The sequence below is a fragment of the Protopterus annectens genome, chromosome 9.part0 (genome assembly GCF_019279795.1).
Source record: "Protopterus annectens isolate FY-2018-M chromosome 9.part0, PAN1.0, whole genome shotgun sequence".
Lineage (NCBI taxonomy): Eukaryota > Metazoa > Chordata > Ceratodontiformes > Protopteridae > Protopterus > Protopterus annectens.
Window position 1 is genome coordinate 1,232,870,423 of NC_056743.1, and position 22,477 is coordinate 1,232,892,899.

General features: G+C 42.8%; 1 protein-coding gene across 1 annotated transcript in view; it reads left to right on the plus strand.

Moving 5' to 3' along the window:
* Positions 1-22,477, plus strand: part of LOC122810939 (poly(A)-specific ribonuclease PNLDC1-like) — a 125,770-nt gene that overhangs the window by 57,343 nt on the left and 45,950 nt on the right. Inside the window, exon 2 of the mRNA XM_044082468.1 lies at positions 7,590-7,759. Coding sequence (XP_043938403.1) covers positions 7,590-7,759 — 170 coding nt within the window. The remainder of the gene's footprint in view (positions 1-7,589; positions 7,760-22,477) is intronic.

Genomic DNA, 22,477 nt, shown 5'->3' on the forward strand with positions numbered 1-22,477 from the left:
AACAAAAAACTGAGGGTAATGCTACTCAATCCAGAAGTCTAAATCTCAAAATGCACACACTCGATGCACTCCTCAGTATGGAGAAAATCGATGTATGTGCAGTAACAGAAACCTGGTTTAAGGCTCCAGAGAGCACCCCAGCACTACCAGGCTACAACTCATACCATACATTTCAGCCACAAAACCCAGACCGAAATACAAAAGGTGGATGCATATCCATATTCATCAAGGATACCCACACCTCCAGGTTAGTGGCATAGCACGATGCTTCAGAGATCATCCACGTGCAACTAACAACGGGCAGAACTGCAATTCAAATTGTAGCTTGCTACAGATCACCCATCATCCCTGGACCCCTATTCCGCATTTCTGGAAACACTGAGAAACATAAAGGTCCTACAAAACACCCTGATATTGGGTGATTTCAATTACCCAAACATTAACTGGGAGAACTTCTCAAGTAATAACTCCCTTGCCCAGCATTTCCTAGAATTTATAAACTCAAATGCCCTAAATCAACTGGTCAACACCCCCACCAGAGATGACAACATATTGGACCTGGTCATCACCAACATGGGCGACCGGTGTTCCACACCCGAGGTCAACCCCTTCGCTGGTTAGATCTGACCATAAACTAGTCACTCTGGGTATGCACATTCCACCCCCACCCCCGGTCAAAGAAACCACTGTGAAACACTTTTCAAAAGCAAACTTCACGTTACTTAAGACCGAGGTGGAAAGTTTCAAATCCCCCATGCTGAAGGGTGACGCTGCCCAAGCTGCAAAATCCTTTACTAATGCCCTCTGCTGGCACCCACAAGAATGCATTGATCGTGCTATCCCAAGCAAAACCAGGACTCACTCCTCTAAGAAAAGGAAACCAGTCTGGTGGACCCCTGCCATAAACAAGCTATACAATAGGAGGAGGAAACTAGTACAGAAAAGAGTAAAATCCCAAGAAGGGAACACATCCCTGATCAGTATCGGCAGGAAACTACGATCCCTCATAAAGTCATCCAAGTATAGCTTCAAAAGAAAAATTGTCAAGGACTCCAAAGATAACCACAAGGCATTCTTTAGCTATGTCAAGAATCTAAGTGACAATTCTCAGATCTACTCTGAGTTGGTTCAGAATGGCACAAAATACACAGAACCGACCGATATCGCCAACATCTTGGCAGACAGGTTCAGTGCAAACTTCAGCCCACCTCTCTCTCCCAAAAGGGCCCATAACCATACCAGAAGAATGTAGTGCCCCTGAAATCACAGACACTCAGGTTAAAACAGCCCTCTCCATAGCCAAAAACACAACATAAGTGGGGCCGAACGATGTCCCAGGCTGCATCCTGCACGAGCTCAAAGATGAACTGACCCCTCACCTAAACACACTGTTCAAACTCAGCCTCTCCACAGGCTACGTGCCCATAGAGTGGCGCACAGCAGCAGTTATTCCACTTCACAAAGGTGGAGCCACAACAGACCCCGGGAACCTATTGCCCTATAAGCCTGACTAGCTTGGTCTGCAAGGCTATGGAGCACATCATCATGGATCTCATTAACAGAGACATTGGGAGCCTCCAAACACTGGACCCTACCTTCAGCTCTTCGGCTTTAAGGGCAGATCATGCCTCCTAAACCTGGTGGACTTCTTGAAGACAGTTACCAGGGCTATAGACGAGGGAAAAGTGGTCCACACAGCCTACCTAGACCTCGCAAAGGCCTTCAACACCATTCCCCATTCTGCTATTATAGACAAGCTCACCAGCCTGAACATAAACCCCAACGTCATGAGATGGGTTGCCAACTGGCTCACGGACAAAATCCACATGGTAAGAGTTGTGGGAGCTAGGTCTGACTCTAAACCGGTTACAAGTGGCATTCCCCAGGGCTCAGTCCTAGGATCCCTCCTGCTCGGCATGTACATCTCAGAGGTACAGACAAGCACAGGAGGACTATGGCTGACTAAGTTCACAGACAACTGCAAACTAGGGGCCTATAATTGACTCTCCGGCTGACACAGACTCACCGAGACAGATACCTGGTGTCAAAACCATGGCCTAAAGCTACATGCCAAAAAGTGCATAGTCATCCCTTTTGGAAAAAACAAAGTACCCACAAATTACCACATAGGTGGTAGCTCCCTAAATATGGAAGATGTAATAAGGGATCTGGGAACCCAAGTAGATAGTAATCTCTCCTTTAATAATCACATTGCCAAAGTGGTTAGAAAATCTTTCTATGTGGCCCACCTAATCACAAAAGGGTTTGCATCCAGATCAAAAGAGGTCATTGTGCCCCTCTACGCAACACTCATCAGACCCATCATAGAGTACAACTCCCCATTTGGGATGTACCTTACAAGACACCTGCAACAGCTGGAAAGACCACAGAAGTACCTCACCAAGAGGATCTAATGCCCTATGCAGCTCGACTGAAGAAACTCCAGCTATATTTGGTTGCATAGTGCCTACTCAGAGGTGATCTCTGCCTGACATACAAGGCCATGTCCAACCCAGAATTGATGGACATGCTCCGCCTAAAGAAAACCATATCCCCTCGAGCCACACGCTCTAGGGATCTAAACCTCACCACAGCAATAAATAGGATGTGCTGGAGGGATAGATTCCTGTCCCAGAGACTTCCCATGCTCTGGAACAAGATTCCAATTTACATTAGGCAGAGCTTCCTTACTAACACTCTTCAAGAGAAACCTTGACGAGTGGATGGGAAAAGTTTACCCCGGGGATCACTTCAGTGGCTCTGCCGAACAGAGGCACAGGGAACTAATTTAAGGGGGCAGCGAAAGCCAACACATTCCGGCTAGCCTTTTAAATGCCTTTGGGCAGATAGCCTATTACCTACCTATAGTAACTGGTTGAAAGAGTAGGTTCGTTACCATTTAACGGCTTGTTTTCCAGATAGGTAACCATGATAAGGAGTTTTGTGAAAGTCCTATTGAGAGTTGAATGAGTAGTTGCTGGTGTGAGACGGTATCAAATGCCTTTGACAAGTCTAAGAACGTGGCGGACATAAACAGACCATTGTTTCTACATTGTTGTATTATATTGGTAAAATGTAGAGCAGTAGCGGTCCTGTGATGGGGCCTTAAAGCTATGTTATGTTTCTGAGAGCAGGTTATTTTAGAATAGGTATTGCATCAGCTGTATATAAATGCATTTCTTAATATTTTGGAGAGGGGAGAGAATTCCTGTTTGTCTGTAGTTATTAAACTCTGTAGATGTGCTGTATTTGTACAGTCTTATGATGTGGGATTTCTTCCAAAGTGATAGGATGTATCTTTCTGCTATGGACCTATTAATTAGTATGGCCACAGGGAAGGCTACGACATCTGCACCCATTTTTAGGTAGTCTGATGATAGTTTTTAGTTTAAGCAGCAACTTCATTGAGTGAGGTGGATACTGGACTAAAATCATAGAGCTGTGGGTAGTTTTGATTGGACAGGGGTAGAGAAGGGGGCAGATATATTAGTGTCTAAGATAATATTGATTGTATAAGGTAGGAATTAAACTGTGTGGGGATAGTCTGTCGTATTCCCTGTTTTTGGAGAGGGAATGGTGATCATGCCAGGGTGTTGTAGTTTTAGTGATGACCAAAATCATTTTGAGTTGTTTTGATGTTTGTTTTTAGATTGGTATAGTATGTTTGCTCGTCTTGTTTAACATAGAGTTTTGCAACATTTCTAAAATTTCTAAATTGCTGGAAGGAATTTTGCATTCTATTTTTATACCAATATTTAGAGGTTGTATCCCTTTTCTTTTAGAAAAGAATGTGCTTGTAAACCTGTTATAGTTTGATTTTAAAAACTGTAATGAGTAGCTTTGCAGTGTTGTACACATGGAAGTGCTGTTCTTTTTCAAATTTCAGTGAACAAAAAGTGCAGTACCAGTATGCTAAGCTGAAATTCAACTGTACAGTGCTATTACTCTTTTGCAGTAAAAACTATTCAGTTGGAGTTGGAAATGAGGAAAAAAAGCTAATCGGGAAGACATGACTATTGCAGAAGGCAGAGTCAGGTTTGCTTATTACATTAAACTCTTAGTTTGATGAAGTAGTGATGACTGTACCCAAGGGTGAGAGAGTGGTGATTGGAGCAGATTTCAGTGGGCATGTTGGTGTAGGGAACAGTGGGGATGAAGAAGTGATGGGTAGGTATGGTGTTAAACAAAGGAATGCAGAAGGTTAGATGGTAGTGGATTTTATGAAAAGGATGGACATGGCTGTGGTGAATACGTATTTTAACAAGAGGGAGGAGCATAGGGTGACATACAAGAGTGGAGGAAGATGCACACAGGTGGATTATATCTTATGTAGGATGGCCAGTTTGAAGGAGATTGGAGACTGTAAAGTGACCGGGGAAAGTGTAGTTAGGCAGCATAGGATGTTGGTTTGTAGGAAGACATTGGTGATCAAGAAGAGGAGGGAAGAGTGTGAGGGCAGCACCAAGGATCAAATGGTGGAAGTTGAAAAAGGGTAATTGTGAGGTGGAGTTCAGGGATGAGTTAAGACAGGCACTGGGTGGCAGTGAAGAGTTGCCAAATAGCTGGGTAACTACAGCAGAGCTCTTAAGGGAGACGGCTAGAAAGGTGTTTGGTATGACATCTGGACAGAGGAAGGACGACAAGGAGACATGGTTGTGGAATGAGGAAGTTACAGGAGAGTATACAGAGAAAGAGGATGGCAAAGAAGAAGTGGGATTGTCAGAGAGATGAAGAAAGTAGACAGGAGTATAAGGAGATGAGGTGCATGACAAAGAGAGAGGTGGCGAAGGCTAAGGATAAGGCATATGAAGAGTTGTATGAAAGGTTGGACACTAAGGAGGGAGAAAAGGACCTGTACCGATTGGCTAGACAGAGGGACCGAGTTAGAAAAGATGTGCAGCAGGTAAAGATGATAAAGGACAATGAGGGAAACATACTCATAAGCGAGGATAGTGTGTTGAGAAGATGGAAAGAGTACTTTGAGGGGTGGATGAATGAAGAGAATGCGAGGGAGAGAAGGTTGGATGATGTGGGGGATAGTGAATCATGAAGTGCAATGGATTAGCAGGAAGGAAGTAAGGATAGCTATGAAGAGTGGAAAGGCTGTTGGTCCAGATGGACATACCTGTGGAAGCATGGAGGTGTTTAGGTGAAATGGCAGTGGAGTTTTTAGCTAGATTGTTTAATGAAATCTTGGAAAGTGAAGAGGATGCCTGAGGAATGGAGAAAGTGTTTTGGTACCGATTTTTAAGAATAAGGATGATGTGCAGAGCTGTAGTAACTACAGAGGGATTAAATTGATCAGTCACAGCATGAAGTCATGGGAAAGAGTAGTGGAAGCTAGATTAAGAAGTGACGTGATGATTAGTGATCAGCAGTATGGTTTCATGCCAGGAAAGAGCACTACAGATGCGATGTTTGCTCTGAGAGTGTTGATGAAGAAGTACAGAGAAGGTCAGAAGGAGTTGCATTGTGTTTTTGTAGACTTAGAGAAAGCATATGACAGGGTGCCTAGAGAGGAGTTGTGGTATTGTATGAGGACATCGGGATTGTCAGAGAAGTATGTAAGAGTGGTACAGGATATGTACGAGGGTAGTGTGACAGCGGTGAGGTCTGCAGTGGGAGTGACGGATGCGTTTAAGGTGGAGGTGGGATTACATCAAGGATCAACTGTGTGCCCTTTCTTATTTGCAGTGGTGATGGACAGGTTGATAGATGAGATCAGGCATGAGTCCCCATGGACTATGATTTTGCAGATGACATTGTGATCTGTAGTAAGAGTAGAGAACAGGTGGAGGAGACCCTGGAGAGATGGAGATATGCTCTAGAGAGAAGAGGAATAAAGGTCAGCAGGACTAAGACAGAATATATGTGTGTGAATGAGAGGGAGGATAGAGGAATGGTGAGGATGCAAGGAGTAGAGGTGGTGAAGGTGGATGAGTTTAAATACTTGGGATCAGTAGTTCAGAGTAATGGTGAGTGTGGAAGAGAGGTGAAGAAGAGAGTACAGGCAGGATGGAGTGGGTGGAGAAGAGTGTCCGTGATTTGTGACAGACTAGTACCAGTAAGAGTGAACGGGAAGGACTACAAAAGGGTAGTGAGACCAGCTATGTTATATGGGTTGGAGACAGTGGCATTGACAAAAAGGCAGGAGTTAGAGCTGGATGTGGCAGAGTTAAAGATGTTAAGATTTGCACTGCATGTGACGAGGGTGGACAGGAGGGTCAGCCCAGGTTGGAAGGTTTGGAGACAAAGCTAGAGAGGCAAGATTACGTTGGTTTGGACATGTGCTGAGGAGGGATGCTGAGTATATTGGGGAAAAAGATGCTAAGGATGAAGCTACTAGGTAATGGGAAAAGAGGAAGGCCTAAGATAAGGTTAAGGTTTATGGATGTGGTGAGAGAGGACATGCAGGTGGTTGGTGTGACAGAGCAAGATGCAGAGGACAGGAAGAAATGGAAACAGATGATCCGCTATGGCGATCCCTAATGGGAACAGCCGAAAGATGATGGTGATAAGTAAACTCTGTTAACCAGTATCCATGAGGATTTGTAGATGCCGGGTAACTGTAGTTTCTGGTTGCTTGAGAGTTACTATTAAAAATAGGCCTAATACTGTAGCCTGTGCTATTTGTTTGGTTTGACTTGTTCTCAGGTTGGGGAGAGAGGGAATGTATTCCTATCTTCCTTTTTTAAAACTCTAAAAACATAAGGTACGTTTCTGCAGGGGAAGGGGGGCCGAAAGTGCAACACATGAAGGTTTAACTGTATTTCTTCGATATTTTTTTTCTTATCGCTTGTAGAGTGCCGGTTGCTTGAATTCCAATTAACTTGACAGTTTACTGTATGTATAATATTATTTGTGGTGAAGTCTTGAGGATATCTGGTAGCTGTCAGAGAGTGTGAAGGCTGCCCATTTTATAAGTATTGCTTCTTAAATGTATAGATTACCTGTGTATGCCTGTAAAGCAATATGTGAGCATAGTTTACTTGCAGGATGAAGTCTCGTTACTTGGCATGTAGAATAGTCCCTGTTACTTACTGAGGCAGAATTGCAGGGTGCATTACCAATACCAAAAATTGTAGCCTGAGATTTACACAACGTTCTGCAGTTAGTACGTTTCCTTCAGAGCCTTTTCTGCTTTGGGCAATGTGTCCCCTTTATCTTTTAGTTGGTTTTGGGGTTCCTGTTGCAGGTAAGATTTGTTGGCTTAGTCTATGATTGCTGTTTCTTTTTTCCTTGATCTGTATAGTATAATAATACTTCAACCAAATCAGGTACTTGTGTATTCAGTGGGCTAATAAGAATGATAAGAAATTAAGTTAGGTGAATCCAGTCTGTTTTCCTTGGTGATTTCCTTTAAGGGATGCAATTGCTTCATCACTGGTTAAGTGTAATGGAATAGCAGAGTTGCAGGGAAAAAACATGGTGGACAGTGTACCTGACTTATAAATGCACTGCTGGAAAGTTTTGTTGTGCTCCATCATGTTGTAGGGGTTCTGCAGTGCTGAACTACTGATTGATATCCCTTTAAAGATATGCTGGTAGTAGGTAGTATGTTAAAAAAAAATTTCTCTCTCTCTTTCTAGTGCCTAAAAGGGCCTGATCTGCCAGCAAGAAGACCCCCTCTACTACTTGTGAGGGCTCACAGAATCCTGTGTGTGTCTGAAATCTACCATGAGTTCAGGGTTCATTGGTCCTTGGATGTCAGAAAACTGACAAAGTACAAGTTTTTATTGTCTGTAAATACATTTAAAGGGTAAGTAGCTGTTTTAGTTTTCACTGCATTTTTTTTCCATGGAAGTTTGTATGCAATACTGAGGACCTTTTGTGGTTGGTTTCCTTATTTCCATCTCTCATCTTTGTATAAATTAAGAACGACACAGTACTCTGGGTTGTGTGTCCATTTGATGATCATCATATTAATCACCGCAGTAGTCTTAGCTATATGACTTGTATCCTGCCAAGGATGTAACACCCAGACAGATTCCAAAGCTTCAGGGCACCTGCCACACACAAATTGTGTCAGGCAGCTCGAGCAGAGCTAACTAAAAGACAAGTTTGGGCTCAAAGCCATTCAGAGCTTTCCTGACAGAAGAAAGAGTCCTGAAAGGGCAATGTTAGTAACAACAGCAAAGAAATGTCCATACCCTGGCATAAAAACAAACCAAAAAAACAAGGGGGTGGAGGGAGGGAGCAACTACAGCAGCAGAGATCATTCAAACATCTAGTGTTACGGAAAGTCTAACTTACATAACTGTATTATGTTCATCGTCATGATCACTGTTACAGTAGCCTTAGCTATATGGGTAGATTACCTTAACTAACTACATTTGAGTGGTGGAAGGAGAGTCAAGGCACTTATGGTGCTTTGTAAAAGTATACCCACCATTTTTTTCTCTCTTGTTTAAGCAATGCAGATTTTTTTTTTATTTGATATTTATTTAATTTTTATTTAATCCTCACATTTTAATCAGTGACATGGAGATACATGCATATGTTTCATTTTTAATGATTTTCATTAATGCCAGCAGTACATAAATTGCTCAACTTATCTCTTCCCTTAAACCTCACTCTTCCTCCTCCTGAACATTATTCTGCATGTATTGTTTCCAAAAATTTTGTTTGTTTCTAATTTGTTTAAGACTTTCTTTGTGTTCTTTTACCTCCTTTACAATAGTTGGCTTAGATTTTGATTTCTGTTTTCTAGTAATTGCTGTTTTGTCCGTCAAACGTTAGGCTTAATAATGGCTTACTATGTCTAGGCAGTTAAGATCCAGTATCCAGCTGAAATGAATCATTTCCTTAGACACAGCTATTTACTCTGCCTACATTTCTGACAAAGTACTGCAACGGTTTCCAACTCATGCCATTTCCAATTTCCTTTCTCTTTCCTATCACTGCTCTAGTATTTGCTGTTGACTCACTGAAAAACTCTGATGCATGCTTGGGGTGTAAAATACCTGTACAAGCAGTTATACCTTCAGGTCAGGCATATTTTTGTCAGCAAGAGGAAAAGTTGTGGAAAAATGGTAAGTTGAAGGGATTTATTTGGGAAATGAAGAGGGCAAAAGTGAAATGGGACAGATTGCTTCTTGCGTTTTACAAAAGCATTAGACCATTTAACACAAAATATGTAAATACAAAAGCATTAGACCATTTAACACAAAATATGTAAATACAAATGTAGTTGTTTTTCCATTGGTTCTTTCATGGGTAACAGTAGTAAAGTAGATTCGTATTCTTTAGCACCCCCACATCTTAAAATAAACCATACTCAGTGGAATTGATATTCCATTCCCCAGCTGTTTACGAGGTTCACTTTATTAGTAGTATTCTGCTCAGTGTCGTAATTCTCTCACTGTACCAGTTTGTGGTTCATATCCCAACTTTTCCTGACTGGCACAAAAGGAAGCTCATGTTCTTCAGTTTTCCCACTAGTTTGAATGAATAGTGGACCACTACTTCAATTTCTTGCAGTGTTTACTTAATTCACCTAGCTGTTGGTCTTCTTTCCATTCCTGTTCTTCTTACTGTACTTGGGTCTGGTTCAAATCCAAGCTTCTCCTAATTCCTCTGGTCAGCTGCTAGGCTTCTCTCTCTGTTACTGAAGGATTTTGTGTTGAAACAAGCGTAACAGTTTTACTGGCACAGTCTCTCTTGACTCCCTCTTACTTGTATAGGGTCTGGAAATAGAGTTGTCTTCACCTTGCTGACTGGAGTTCTTTTGACAGAACTTTTATCTCCTTCAAAGCCATATCTGCCTCCAAGTACATTTTTGACCGACCTGGAAAAAGTATTTAAAAAAAAAAAAATTATAGTGGTTCGAATCCTTGCCCTACCTCATGACAGCTCCTGTCTGGAATAAACTTACCCTTTTTTGTGTGTGTGTAGTATAAAGTGAGTAGTCATTTTCCTTCAACACCGTGGTATCACCATTCTGTTCAGTAGCTTTCCTTTTGCCATAATTTTGACAGAAGCATCTCCTCCTGCTAGTATGACTGCATTTTAATTAATCATGAGACCCTGCTTGTTTTATCATATGCTAAATTAGGAGTAAAAATGTGTTGCTCCTTTACAGTTAACAAATCTTTTTGTGGAAAAAACATTTGTCAGTTACTAGCATCTTCACTAATTTAATACAGTCCATTTCCTCAGGCTTCCCTGGTACTTAAGGTAACCCCACCCATAGTTTCTACTCCTCCTTTCCAAAAAATACCCACTCTGGCTACCCTTACCAAGCCTGCTTACCTCCATTTACAGGAGTTCTCCAGTGGGCTCAATGCCAAGACTGAGCATAGGCAGTTTCCATTCAGAGAAGGAGCTTTACAAACTAATTTCTTCCAGACCTCAGTCAGTAGCTTTGGTTAGGTCTCATAGATCATTCAATAGTCCCACAGAGGTGGATTGGGAGTATATGATGTCAGTCTTTGTAAAGGCCCAACTTCAATATAATATTGTCTACCATCCCTTCTGTTCCTCCTTCAGGTCCAGTCTTGGGTCCTGCAGTGACTGAACAGACAGTGACTGTCATATCTGACGACTTGGTGCACCAAAGACCATACCACTTCCATACTGATGACTTTAGCACCAGTAACATCAATGCCATACATTTCAGGGCCAACCATTACTAGGTTCTTGGCTGTCACTGTCTAGTCTTTAGCACCAATGGTCTCTGTGCCATTTTTGGTGTCATAGCATTTGGCATTCAGTACTTTGAGGCAGAAGATCCTCGGGATGGCAGTGGCCCCAGAGACCTCATGGTGGGCAGTCATTGTGGAGCTTGCTGTGTTGGCAAAGCTGTTTCTGGTTCTGAGCACTTTAATGGATTCCACAGTACAGAAGGGAGCTGCTTTAAGCTCCTTTTTTCCCCTGTTATATCAGTGGCACCAATTCCACCTGAAGGTACCACTGAAGTCGGCATCTTCAGGTGACCATCATCCAGTTTTCCTTATGACTAGAGGAGTTCCATGCCTGTACTAGTGAGAAATGGAGAACCTTCTTCCCAAGCGAGTTTAAACAAAGACTTGCATCACAGCCTCCTGAGGAAGAAATGCAAGAGGAAGCACTTTGACTTCCCCTTAGAGTTTTCCCACTCTGGATACAGATCTGGACAAGGGGGAGGTCTCCACAAATACCTTGGACACTTCCTTCAGTAAGCTTTTTGAAGTGGTGAGGCAGAGTGTTTTATACCCTGTAGACCCCAGCTCCCCCAAGGAGCAGATCTTACAGGATGTCTGTAACCCCTGTCTCCCAGTAGCATGGTTAGAGCCTAGCCTGGTGGATGAATGCATGTAACCTTTCAAGCAGAACCCTCTTTATCAAACTAATATTGCTCACAATAGTTACAGTGGATGTATCTGTCTAGGGTGAGGGGCACTGTTCAGACAAGATGGTATAAATTTCCTGGCCTTTGAAGGAAGCCTCTCTACACACAACTGTACTCTAGATGCAGGCAGTTGTCCTAGCATTGCCAAACAATCTGATGATATGGCGGTCATGTGTTACTTGACCAAACAAGGAGGAACCCAATCTTATCCCTTTACAGAGAAGCAATGAGAATATGGGAATGTGCCCTAACCTCAAAAGCCTTCTGATTGCAATGAACATACCCATGTCTACCAGTGTGATTGCGGGCAGATTGAGCAGGCATATCCTTTTCAGACACCATTAATGGAGTTAATTTCCAATTCCCAAACTGTTTACCAGGTTCACTTTGTCACTTTGTTACTAGAAGTGGCAGAGCTCTTGTAGCAACGTTTGTGCTTCACCGTTTAAGACTAAATGCTGTAACTACTTCAGCATAGTTACCTATGAAAGACAAGACACACAAATGTATTCTCCCATGATTGCCCCCCCCCCCCCGGTCTTCTCTATGCATGTCCCCCTTTCCTCTGATACCAAGGCTTTTACAGAAAGCCAAGATGTGCAACACGCAACTCACTCTCTCATTACTGTTCTGGCCACACCATTCCCGGTTCCTCTTACTATGGTCCCACTTGAAGGAAAAACTCATTCTCCTCCTGCAGAGTTCCAGTCTGGTAAGTCACCTCTCTGGACAGCTTCAACTGGACATTCATTTCTTTCATCTGACCACTTGGGTTTTTTCTACTTCCAGCAATGTCAGGAATGCTTGCTTCCTTCCAGATGTTGTGGAGCTGATTACGGCTTCACAGAAAATCTGTACCAGAGGGATTTATAAGGGTAAATAGAAGAAATTCTCAGAGTGTGTTTCAAACAGACCTATTTCAACTATTTCCACACCCTTGGAGGAGGTGTTATATCTAGCAGAGCTGTACAAGAAAGAAGATAGTTACTCCTCAATTAAGGTTCACTTGGCAGCAATTTCATACTTTCATGAAGGTTTTCCATATCATTTATTGGCTGCTCAGCATTCTTGTAAGGGCTTCATCAAAAGGATATTTTCTCTACAGGACTTGACTAACCATATCAGCTCCAGCTTGAGACCTTAATTTTATGGTTGAGTGTCTAATCACCCCCATTTGATTAGTTGATTAAATCTACCTTAAGTTCATGTCATGAAAAACAGCATTTTGGTAGCTATTACAGCTGCTAGGCTCACTCAGGGCTCAAGCTACATCCACTGTTTTCCTTCATAACCATCCACTTGATGAAATTACTGCAATGGCTATTTGGTCTTCTCTGCATACATTTGCTAAACATTACAGTCTCAATTCTGTTTTCAGGATGAGAACATCCTTTGGAGTGATCATTCCAGAAATGTACTGGTGTAATCCACCCTGGTTCACTGGGGACTCTGTCTTGTAGTTCCATTGTGTGGACAGAACCTGAGAAAGGCACAATATGTCCTTCCATATCACTTATAGTATTTATAACCTGTGGGATCTCCTGCCAATATTACCCATATGTCTGGCCAGTATACCAAAGCCTTTAATTCTTAGTAGCATTATATATCAAATGTATGCTCTCAGGGTCATGTATGTCAGTCTGAACCCGCAGATAAGTACACCATTGGGATTAATTTACTTTTCTTTTATAGTGCATTTTGAGAATTTGTGTCACCCAAGAAGGGAAATGTCAGTGTGTGAGGCAGATTCTCCATAAATCATCACGACAAATGTTTTTGTCCAGGTGCTTCTCACGACCACTCTCCGTGCTCTATTTTTCAGGCGTTTCTGCTGAAGACTCTGTGCAACTGTCTTCTCTTTCCATTTATCTTGAGAGCCAACATCTCAAGTTGTTGGCCCAGGGTACCATGGCCAAATCCTTCCACCACTGAGGTAGGGCTGCCTCTTAAGAAAAAAGCTAAAAACCCAATATCTTTTAACTGCGTCTGTCCACCCTCTGTTGGACATCTCTCTGAGGTGGATCATACCCATGAAGACTGCCCAGTGCTGACGTTGGTCCCCTCTGCCATGACCCTATCAGAGGCCAGCATGAAACTAGTTTCTCACACGTCGTCCGATGCTTTGCAAACATCTGCTGTGGATGTGTCGGAGGGAACCACGGACGATCATATCTGAGGGGCCTATGGGGAATTCCCAGATCTTGGCTAGACAGGAAGTGCCTGGTACCGTGATTGAGTTGAGGTGGGGTTCTGAACCACTGAGATTTGTTAAATCAGATGAACCTCTTAAGAAAAGACAGAAGACTAAGCACATTTTTCCCACTCCCAGAGATCCTCAGCAGGAGTGGCAGGATTTTACTCGGGGCTTGTTTAATACCCTAATTGCTTTGAGACCACCTCAGGGGGGTTCGTTTCCTGACCTGTCTTGACCTTCTTACCCCTAAGAGATCTAGGGGACTTGATTCATCCTCCAAGGAATCAAACTCCAATGAGGATTCCTTGACCTGCTTCTCCCAAATGCCAACACCTTGGACTGTGGCCCTGAGGAGGAGAAGTCCTTAAGTTCTGACTCCCCCTTGGAAGAATTGTCATTTGGAGATACAGTGATTCTCATGATGGAGCATATTCAGGGGAACTCCTCCCAAGTTTCTGACATCCAGAAAAGATGTTATGAGTTGTTGCATGGCCTCTCCTAAGCCATCTGTTGTTCCCCCTGGGTTGGCTGCACTGTTAGATACTTTCAGCTGCTTTTTTGGCTCCTGATTCCTAACCTCCTGTCACTAAGAAGCCTGACAGTTTTTGTAAGGTCCCTGGGGTGTTCATGTTTCTTTATTAAATGTCCTCCTCTTGACCCTACTGTGGTCTCTGTTTCTGCCGATAGGCCTTCTCAGTTTTTTTCCTTCCTCTGAGCTTCTTCCATCAGACGGGGATAGTTGAGCCATGAAGATGCTAGGGAAGAAGGTATGTTCTTCGGCCACCTTGGCATTTCATGCCATTAAATGTCAGCCTCACATGACCAGGTATATTATATTCCTTTTGTCTCAGCTGGGAGGGGTTCTGTCTGATCTGCCAGCTAAGTCCACTGCTCATTCTTTGTTGGGATCCACTACTCAGGTGGCTCGTCACTCTTAAGTGTAATTACGATGCTACTCATGACTCCGTAGAGCTTCTGCTTCAAGCTGTCATGAGGCAGTATTCCTGGCTTTGTCTTCAAGCTTTGCCTGATGACATTAATGCTAAGTTTCTTGATGCTCCCCTAGATAATCAAAATCTCTTTGGTACTCCAGTGGCAAATTTATTTATGACCTTACAGGACCAAGGCAAGTTCATGAAAGACCAAGATTCTTCTCTCCCATTCCTGCATTTCAGCGGATTTATTCTACTAAAACTTCCTTTGTTCGTAGACAGCTTAGTCAGCCTTCCAAATGTAAGAAAAGTCCATAGGCATGGTTTTTTTCTGACAAACTAGCTCCAGTACCTAGACCTCAAAAACCTTCCTTTCAGGATAAATCTGCCTTTATCTAACATTCTGTCCTCCCTCCCCCTTCAGCCCAGTTTGCTTGGCTCTGGCACTCACTGTTTGAAATAGCCGTAGAGTCTGAAGTGATCTGTTGCCAGTCATCTATCAAGGCTGTTTCATGGTATGGAAGTCTCTTTCCCCTTTTGGGGCATTCCTCAACCTCCTTAAGATAACATTCCCCATTTTTCAGGGAGTTTTCAGGGTTTAACTAGCTCAGGGCACAATTCAACCTGTCCCAGAGGTCCTAAGGGGGCACAGAGTTTTATTCCAGGATGTTTCTGGATACCAGAAAGGAGGCGTCCTGGAGGCTTGATCTAGACCTTTCTTTTTTGAATACTTTCCTCAAGGTACCCACCTTCAGGATGCTTTACCTCCAGACCCTGGTTCCCTTCTTACTTTCTCAAGCTTTCCTAGTTTCAATGGATTTTATGGACACTTAGTCATATTCCCATTCACACTCTATTCAGCAAGTGTTTACATTTCTCTGTTTCTTCCTCTTATTTTCATTTCTCTGCTTTGCCCTTTGTCTTTCCACAGCCCCAAGGGAATTCACCAAGTGCATGGCCCCAGTCATAGCTTTCTGCAGTCTTCAAGAAAAACAGTTATTTCCTTATCTGGATGATCTGCTCCTTCCATGCTCCTGCAGGACCTGCATTTTACCAGGCTCCTGTTGCATAGTCTGGGTTTCACCATTAACTTCCAGAAGTTTGTCCTGTGTTGTTCTAAGGATCATATCTTACTGGGATGCAGATTTTAAACTGTTTGAATGCTAGTATCTCTGCCTGCTCTCAGGATACTCTCTCTAGCAACCTACTTTCATTCCTTGCTTCCTTTCTCACTTATGCCTGCCATGGAATTTGAGGACTGTTCAGGGCCTGGACCATCCCCATGCTCCCTTTTGCCAAGCTTCACATGGGAAAATTTCAGTGGCACCTGCGGTCACTGTGGTGTTAGCATTGCCATCTACTGAAGTTTCCAATTCTCTTGCTTCCTTGTCTAAAACACAAGCTTCATTGGTGAATTAAGCACATGCATCTCAATCCAGGCATCCGTTTACAATCTTCTGCTTCATCTGAGGAGCTGTTTGTAGACACTTCAGATCAGGGGTGGGGGACTGCTTTAAGCATTCTGAGGGTTCGAGTTCTCTGGCCCACTAATCAGTAACTGGATCATATTAACATCAAAGAAATGTGGGCTCTTATCCTTGCTGTCCAGGTCTTCCACTTCCTTTGGGCTTGGACTTTTTAAGGTCTAATACAGTCAGCACCATAGTCTTTTGTTACATCAGCAAGCAAGGGGCACAAAGTCCTGCCTTCTTTGCAGACTAGCCCTTCAGGCCAGGGATCTAGCTATTCAAATGCAGGTTTCTCTACAAGCAGTTTACATTCCTTCAGGACAAAATCTGGTAACAGACTGAGCAGGTCTAGGGCACAACCTCACAAATGGATGTTTCACAGAGACATTTCTGAAAATAGTTTTTTTAGTGGAGTATCCCAAAAGTGGATCTGTTTGTCTCCATTCCAAACAGACTGCTTCCTCGCTTCTGTTCCAGAACCCCCAAGTTCTGTGGCTTGGAGGGTGGATGCCATGTCTTTTTTCATGGAAGGGGGTGTTCCTTTATGCTTTTTCCCCTCTTCTTCTTCTTCCCAGGATCCTGCACAAGATCAAACAGGACTCTTCAGAAATTTTGTTGGTGACTCCTTTTTGACCCAGGCACTAGTTCCCTTTTTTATTTTTTCTTCATCTGGCCAGGGACAATCATCATCACAAGTTACCTCACAGGATGGATCTTCTCACACAAGATGGGGTTTCTTCTCCACCCTCATCTGTCCATTATTCAGTTGACACTTGGGTGATGGGGTTTTAATCCCCTTTCAACACCATTACTTTGAGGATGTCCTTAAGGTTCTGCAGGTCAGGAAACCCATAACCAGAAAATCATATATGTCCAAGTGGAAGAGATTTTTTTTCCATTTGGTGTCTTAAACTTCACCAGGATTCCTTGTCCGTGAGGCTCCCTTTGGTTCTCTCTTAATTGTGTGAACGGCTATATGCTAGTTTGGCATATTAGTCAAACTCTCTTGCCAACAATTTTTGCTTGTCTGAATTTGAATCCACTGTTGGCCTCTCTTTTGGAAATTAAACAGTACCTGAAAGGCCTTCACATCAGGCCTCCAAGAAAGTCCATCCCTCCTTCTTGAAACCTTAATTTTGTTCTTGAGAAATTTAACTCTGGGTTTCTTTGAACCTGCTTCTGTGCATCATTGCACCCGGAAGACTGTTTTATTAGTTGCCCTAACCTCCGCCAAGAGAGTTTATGAACTCCGAGACTTGATGACATTCTCCTTTTTTAATTTTTCATGGGGACAGGGACATGCTAATCCTCCTTTTATGCCCAGGGTGGTCAATGCTTTGTCCAGTAATCAGTCTGTCAAGCTTCCTTCCTTTACTTCTTCCCCGCAATCTGCTAGTGATTCTACACACCTTGGATCTTCATAGACAGCTCAGGTATTTTCTAGATAAGACAAAGGCTGTATGTAAATATGAACAACCTTTTGTTTCTTTTCATGTCAGGATATTGGATTTGGCATTTTCTAAGCAAACCATCTTCTCCTAGATTTTGCAAGCCATTTCCTTGTGTTGTTCCTTTCATGGCACGCAGCTTTCTATATCTGTTTGAGCCCTTCTGCCTTGGCATAGATCTCCTCTGGGGCTTTCTTCAAAGATTTGGATATTTCCATCCTTGAACCTGCTACTTGGTCCTCTGTGTATACCTTCACTAAACATTACAGGTTGGATGTAATTTCCAGAGCCAAGGCAGGTTTTGCCAAGGTTGTCCTTCATGGGTTTGTAGAGGGTTCCTCCTGGTCTTCCTCCTCCCATTCTTTAGACTAGCTTTCGTACTGTCCCACAGGTTATGAATACTGCAAAAGTGATGTGAAAGGACATAGTACAGTTGTGCAAAATCTTACCATAACAGTAGATGTCCTTCTCTTCATTGTTGCACTATTCATTCCCTCCTTGCTGCCCTGCTTCTTTTTTTTTTTTTTTGGGAACATCTTCCTGGCTGAGGGATCTCTATCCTTTTCCTTAGGCATCTCCTTTTTTCCCCTGGAAGTATGTGTTCTCTTTTCCCCTGGGGCATTTCAGTTCTGTCTCTGGAGCATCCGTACAACACCTTTACGCCCTACTCTGATGTGGGGAACATATACCTGACAAATCTGGTAAAAATTAAAGGTTTTGGTATGCTGACTATAGAGTTGTACAGGCAGAAGATCCCATAGGCTATGCGTACTGCAACAGTGAAGAGAGGGACATCTACTGTTATGGTAAGATTTTACACAACTGTACTTTATGCACTTACTGCAATGTTAGATTTTTCTGGAGCAACTCGCCCTCCTTCAGTTGCCAAATTGTCATTTGAATGAATGGGGGACCAAAGTTCAATTTCTTGAATTGTCTTTTATATAACTGTCATGCTTAACACTGGCATTCGTAATATGAAGAAGGCAGTAGCAGCAGGAGATTATGGATAGGGATGAGCTCCAGTTGGAAAGAGTTTGCTGCTGTCGCTGAAGGGCACCAGAGGCCTGCTGGTCCTGCAATTACATAATCTGGACAGAGACCAGAGAAATCAAATGTTCAGGTAAGTACGTAACATAACCCTTTTCTCTTTGGGCTTTATCTTCCATTTTGAAAGCCTTCATAATTTGTTGCCTCATTATTTCTGTTTCAGGCATCTTTAAAATTAGTTCATGAAACTGATTATTTTATACTACTATTACTATTTTCCCCATTTTACATTTTTTTCCTATAGATTCTTCTAAGGCCCCATTTATTTTAAGCACTTCTACGTGCATCTGTTTTTTTTTCTACTTTGCTGGAAGCCGTCTTTTGCATTAATTTAATATTGTGCATAGGTCCATTTCCTGTTGATCAGCCTTGTAGTTCTTCCCATCCAGAACTTTTTTCCAGCTGACTTTTTAAATTTTTCCTAGTTTTTTTTTTTTTCCTTTGTGGGCATTTAAACAGTGCATCTGCTAGCCAATAAGTGAATTTCCCTCAAAGTAATTTTTATAGCTTTTTTAGCACATTTTCAGTTTTCACATTAGGAGACTTCTAGTCAGTGTACCTTTCATTCAGCCACCATCTTGGAAATCCCATGGAGGACATTTTAAGCTTCTGTAACTTCCAAGGTTAGCTTTCACATTAATCACTGCATTTCCTTTATGCAGCTACATGGATCCAGTGCACCTGTGCATGAAGACGTGGTTGAGGCTGTCCTCCCACAAGGAAGTGGAGGAGAAAGGTTTCACAGGCCAGGCCTGGTTGCCTCTTCCCAGGATTGGGGGTGGGGGTGGGGGGGTCTTTTTGAAATTCTCACACAACTTAATGACTTGAGAAAAGGAAATGGACCTTATGTTTTTGAGGACCTTTACCACTGCCATCATTGGACTGTACTTCATCTAGGCCTAGCCATCTACCCATAATGAAGTCTACATGCAAGGTTAGGATCACAGTCATGCAGCAGAGACAGTCTTGCTTCCCCAACCGTCCACCAGTAGTTTCATTCAAGTCACCAAGATGGATGATTTCAGTTGCTCATCACTTGCAGTACATAATTGTCTGTGGTTGTAGAAGTGGGTGGTTCTCAGAGCTTCACTTGGTTTATATCGCTGTGTCAGTAGTAAGGGTTTTTTGGATGCAGTAAAGAAGATAATGTCCTAGAGATTTAAGAACCTTATCCAGGAAGTGCATTACTCATTGAGCAAGTTACAACATTGAAATTCTTGGGAAGGGCCAAGACTGTTTCTCAAAGGGTCCCTGTACAAGGCCAGAGGTTCTCCCGTCACCCTTTTCACATTCCAGAAAGAATAGAAGACTTTCTTTGCATCAGCAGTTTCAGCAAGCACTTCCATTATGATCATTGTTCTCCATAGAGACATGCCTTTGCTGCAGCAGGGCACCTGGATGGTGTCTGTGGAACTGACAGACACCTTTTGGCACATTACTGCTTGTGGTTAGTGCAGGAGATTGCTTTGTTTTGACCCATGGGATGATCTTTTTAGTACAGGCAGTCCCCGACTTAAGAGCATCCAACAGGCAGACAACCCATAGATATGAATGGGGCTGCTGCAATGTCAGAAATAATGTGAAAATAAATAATCCTTAAGGTTGCCCTAATCTTGCCTGGAAAATGAAGAATTAAGGTCTATATTGCCTGATCGAAAGACGTTTTCATCTAATGCCTTTTCATCAACACAGAAACAGAAAACTCCCAAAACTCTGGCCACTTCAGCAAATTTTTTTCCCAGGCGAAAAAATTGCTTGGCCACCCAAACACTAAGCAACTCTGACCCTACAAAGTGGGGGGCTTCACCTCCCCACCCCAACTAAACATACCAACTCCGAGAATGCACTACAGTGGAGAAAAGAGTAAATTCCCGATGACGGCCAAGAGTTTTTTCCCCTGGGGACACGCAACACAAATACAAACAGTGCTTGGACTTTCAAAGGGGTTCCCAGTAGGAGTGGGTGTGCATCAGGTTGCATCTCTGAGCCTACTGTTGTTCATTCTGGCATTTGACTAAAATAGAAAACAGATCAGATGGGACAGATCAACAAAGTTGCTCTAATGCAGATGATGTGGCATTACAGGCAGACTGAACAAAAACTTCAGCAAGAGATAGACGAATGGAATGCAAAATTGAAGGCACGTGGGATGACACTGTACAGATAAGATAGTTGTAATGACAGCAAATGGGAGCAATCCGAAGAAGCTGAGAATTGAGATAGAAGGGGAAAATAGTGAAACAAGTTAACAGCTTTAGTTACCTAGGAAGTTTGGTTGAGGATGCTTAGGATGTCAGAGTGAGAATTAGAGGGGCTGCAGCCAACCGGCACACAGCGTGTCAGGGGTAGTGTACGACAAAAGAATGTCAAAGAAGTTTAAAAGTAAGGTATACAAAACAGTGTTGCAAACAGTACTACTATATGGTACAGAAACCTAATCAGTTGAAGATAAGATCTGATGAGGGAGCTAGAGGTGATGGAGATGCAGTGCCTGAGGCTGGTGATAGGATACACACCTTGAGACAGACAAAGAAATGAGGACAGCAGTGTAGAAGCCCAAGTAGTTCCAGTTGCAGAGAAGGTCAGAGAGAACAGATTAGAGGTTCAGGCACATGTGCAAAAAATCAGTAGACAGTCTGGTGGTGAAGATTTGAGACAGGAAGAAGGAAAGAGGAAACTAGAGTGGTCAGCATAGAGATAGATGGACTGTATGCGAGAAGACCTGGGTCAGTTAGACAAGACTGTTGGAGAAGGTAGGAGTGTGGCACTGAATCAAGAGAGATGGCAGCAGTTGATGTGAATCCCCTGATGCCATTTAGAAAATGGGGAAAAAGGAGGTTGATGATGTGTGTGTGCACATATACCAATAGGCAAACCATTTTAAGAAAGTAAAATGGGCAAGGCATAGTTATCAGTTGCACATATAAAGAAGGGGCTTGGCTTTTCCAGGAAGTACATTGGATGAAACACAATCTTGGCTCGAAATGTATGCTCTAATTCTTACTTGACATGATGGGGCTCCTGCCCATGGTAGTTTAGATTCACTTTTCTAGGCTTGATTATGCTAATAAGGGCTCATCTAATTGTCGTTTTGGAATCGCTTAACTTGTGTGATGAGCAAACTTGGTAAACATCATAAAGATTACTACATGATGCCATGCACATATGCTTGAGCACCCGAGATGAGTATAACAGATATAATTCAGAGTAATCCTGTAATTAATCATCTAAAACTGAAGTCGCTGTAGTGTAGGTATTCTTAGACGTAAACAGAGGGATGGAAGACTGACATATTTCACACCTTAACATGCCATTAGAGCCATAATAATACGGTACCTATATTGTATTATTTTGGCATATCTCTTGCTGATGAGATGCCTGCCAGTGCCCGTCATTGTGTGGAGGCTGAAACACGTGTCATTTGTGCACAAGTTCCCTGCCATTTTTCCTAAGATCTTTGAAGACGAGACAATTATTGCTCAAGAAGATGAGGATAGTGTTCCTTTTATAGAGCACAGAGGTAGTGTGAGGTGGAGTTTAGGATTTTTCTGGACATCCTCCATAAGCATTACACCTCAAAGCTCTTGCAGGAAGGCTATACTGGCTTACAGTATTAAGCTGATGCCTGGAATAGATTAGTCAAGGTTGTCACCTGTGCTGCTGTCATCCCAGGCATGGGGGAGCAGTGCTGTCATCACTACAGTGACCTGAGTGAGTCAAGACAAGCCTGGCCGCCATGGCTGATGTGTAGCTGAACTTCGAGTGTGGTCACTTGCATGCCATATGTATAGAATCTTTTCACTAGCCAAATACCCAGCTAAGGCATGCCACCATGCAGTTTTTCCTTTTGTCCTATTGATATCTTCAGCCCCTGCAGAGATCAAAAGGAAGAGGGTCATGCACAGGAGTAGACTAGAGGATCTAAGACAGCCCTGGAGTAAGTTTGTGAAAAATGTTTGCATAGTAACAGTTGCGGCCATTAAAAATAAGTCTACATAATTTCTATACAGTAGCACCACATCCGTCAGTAATGGCATGTTAAGGAAATTAGTATG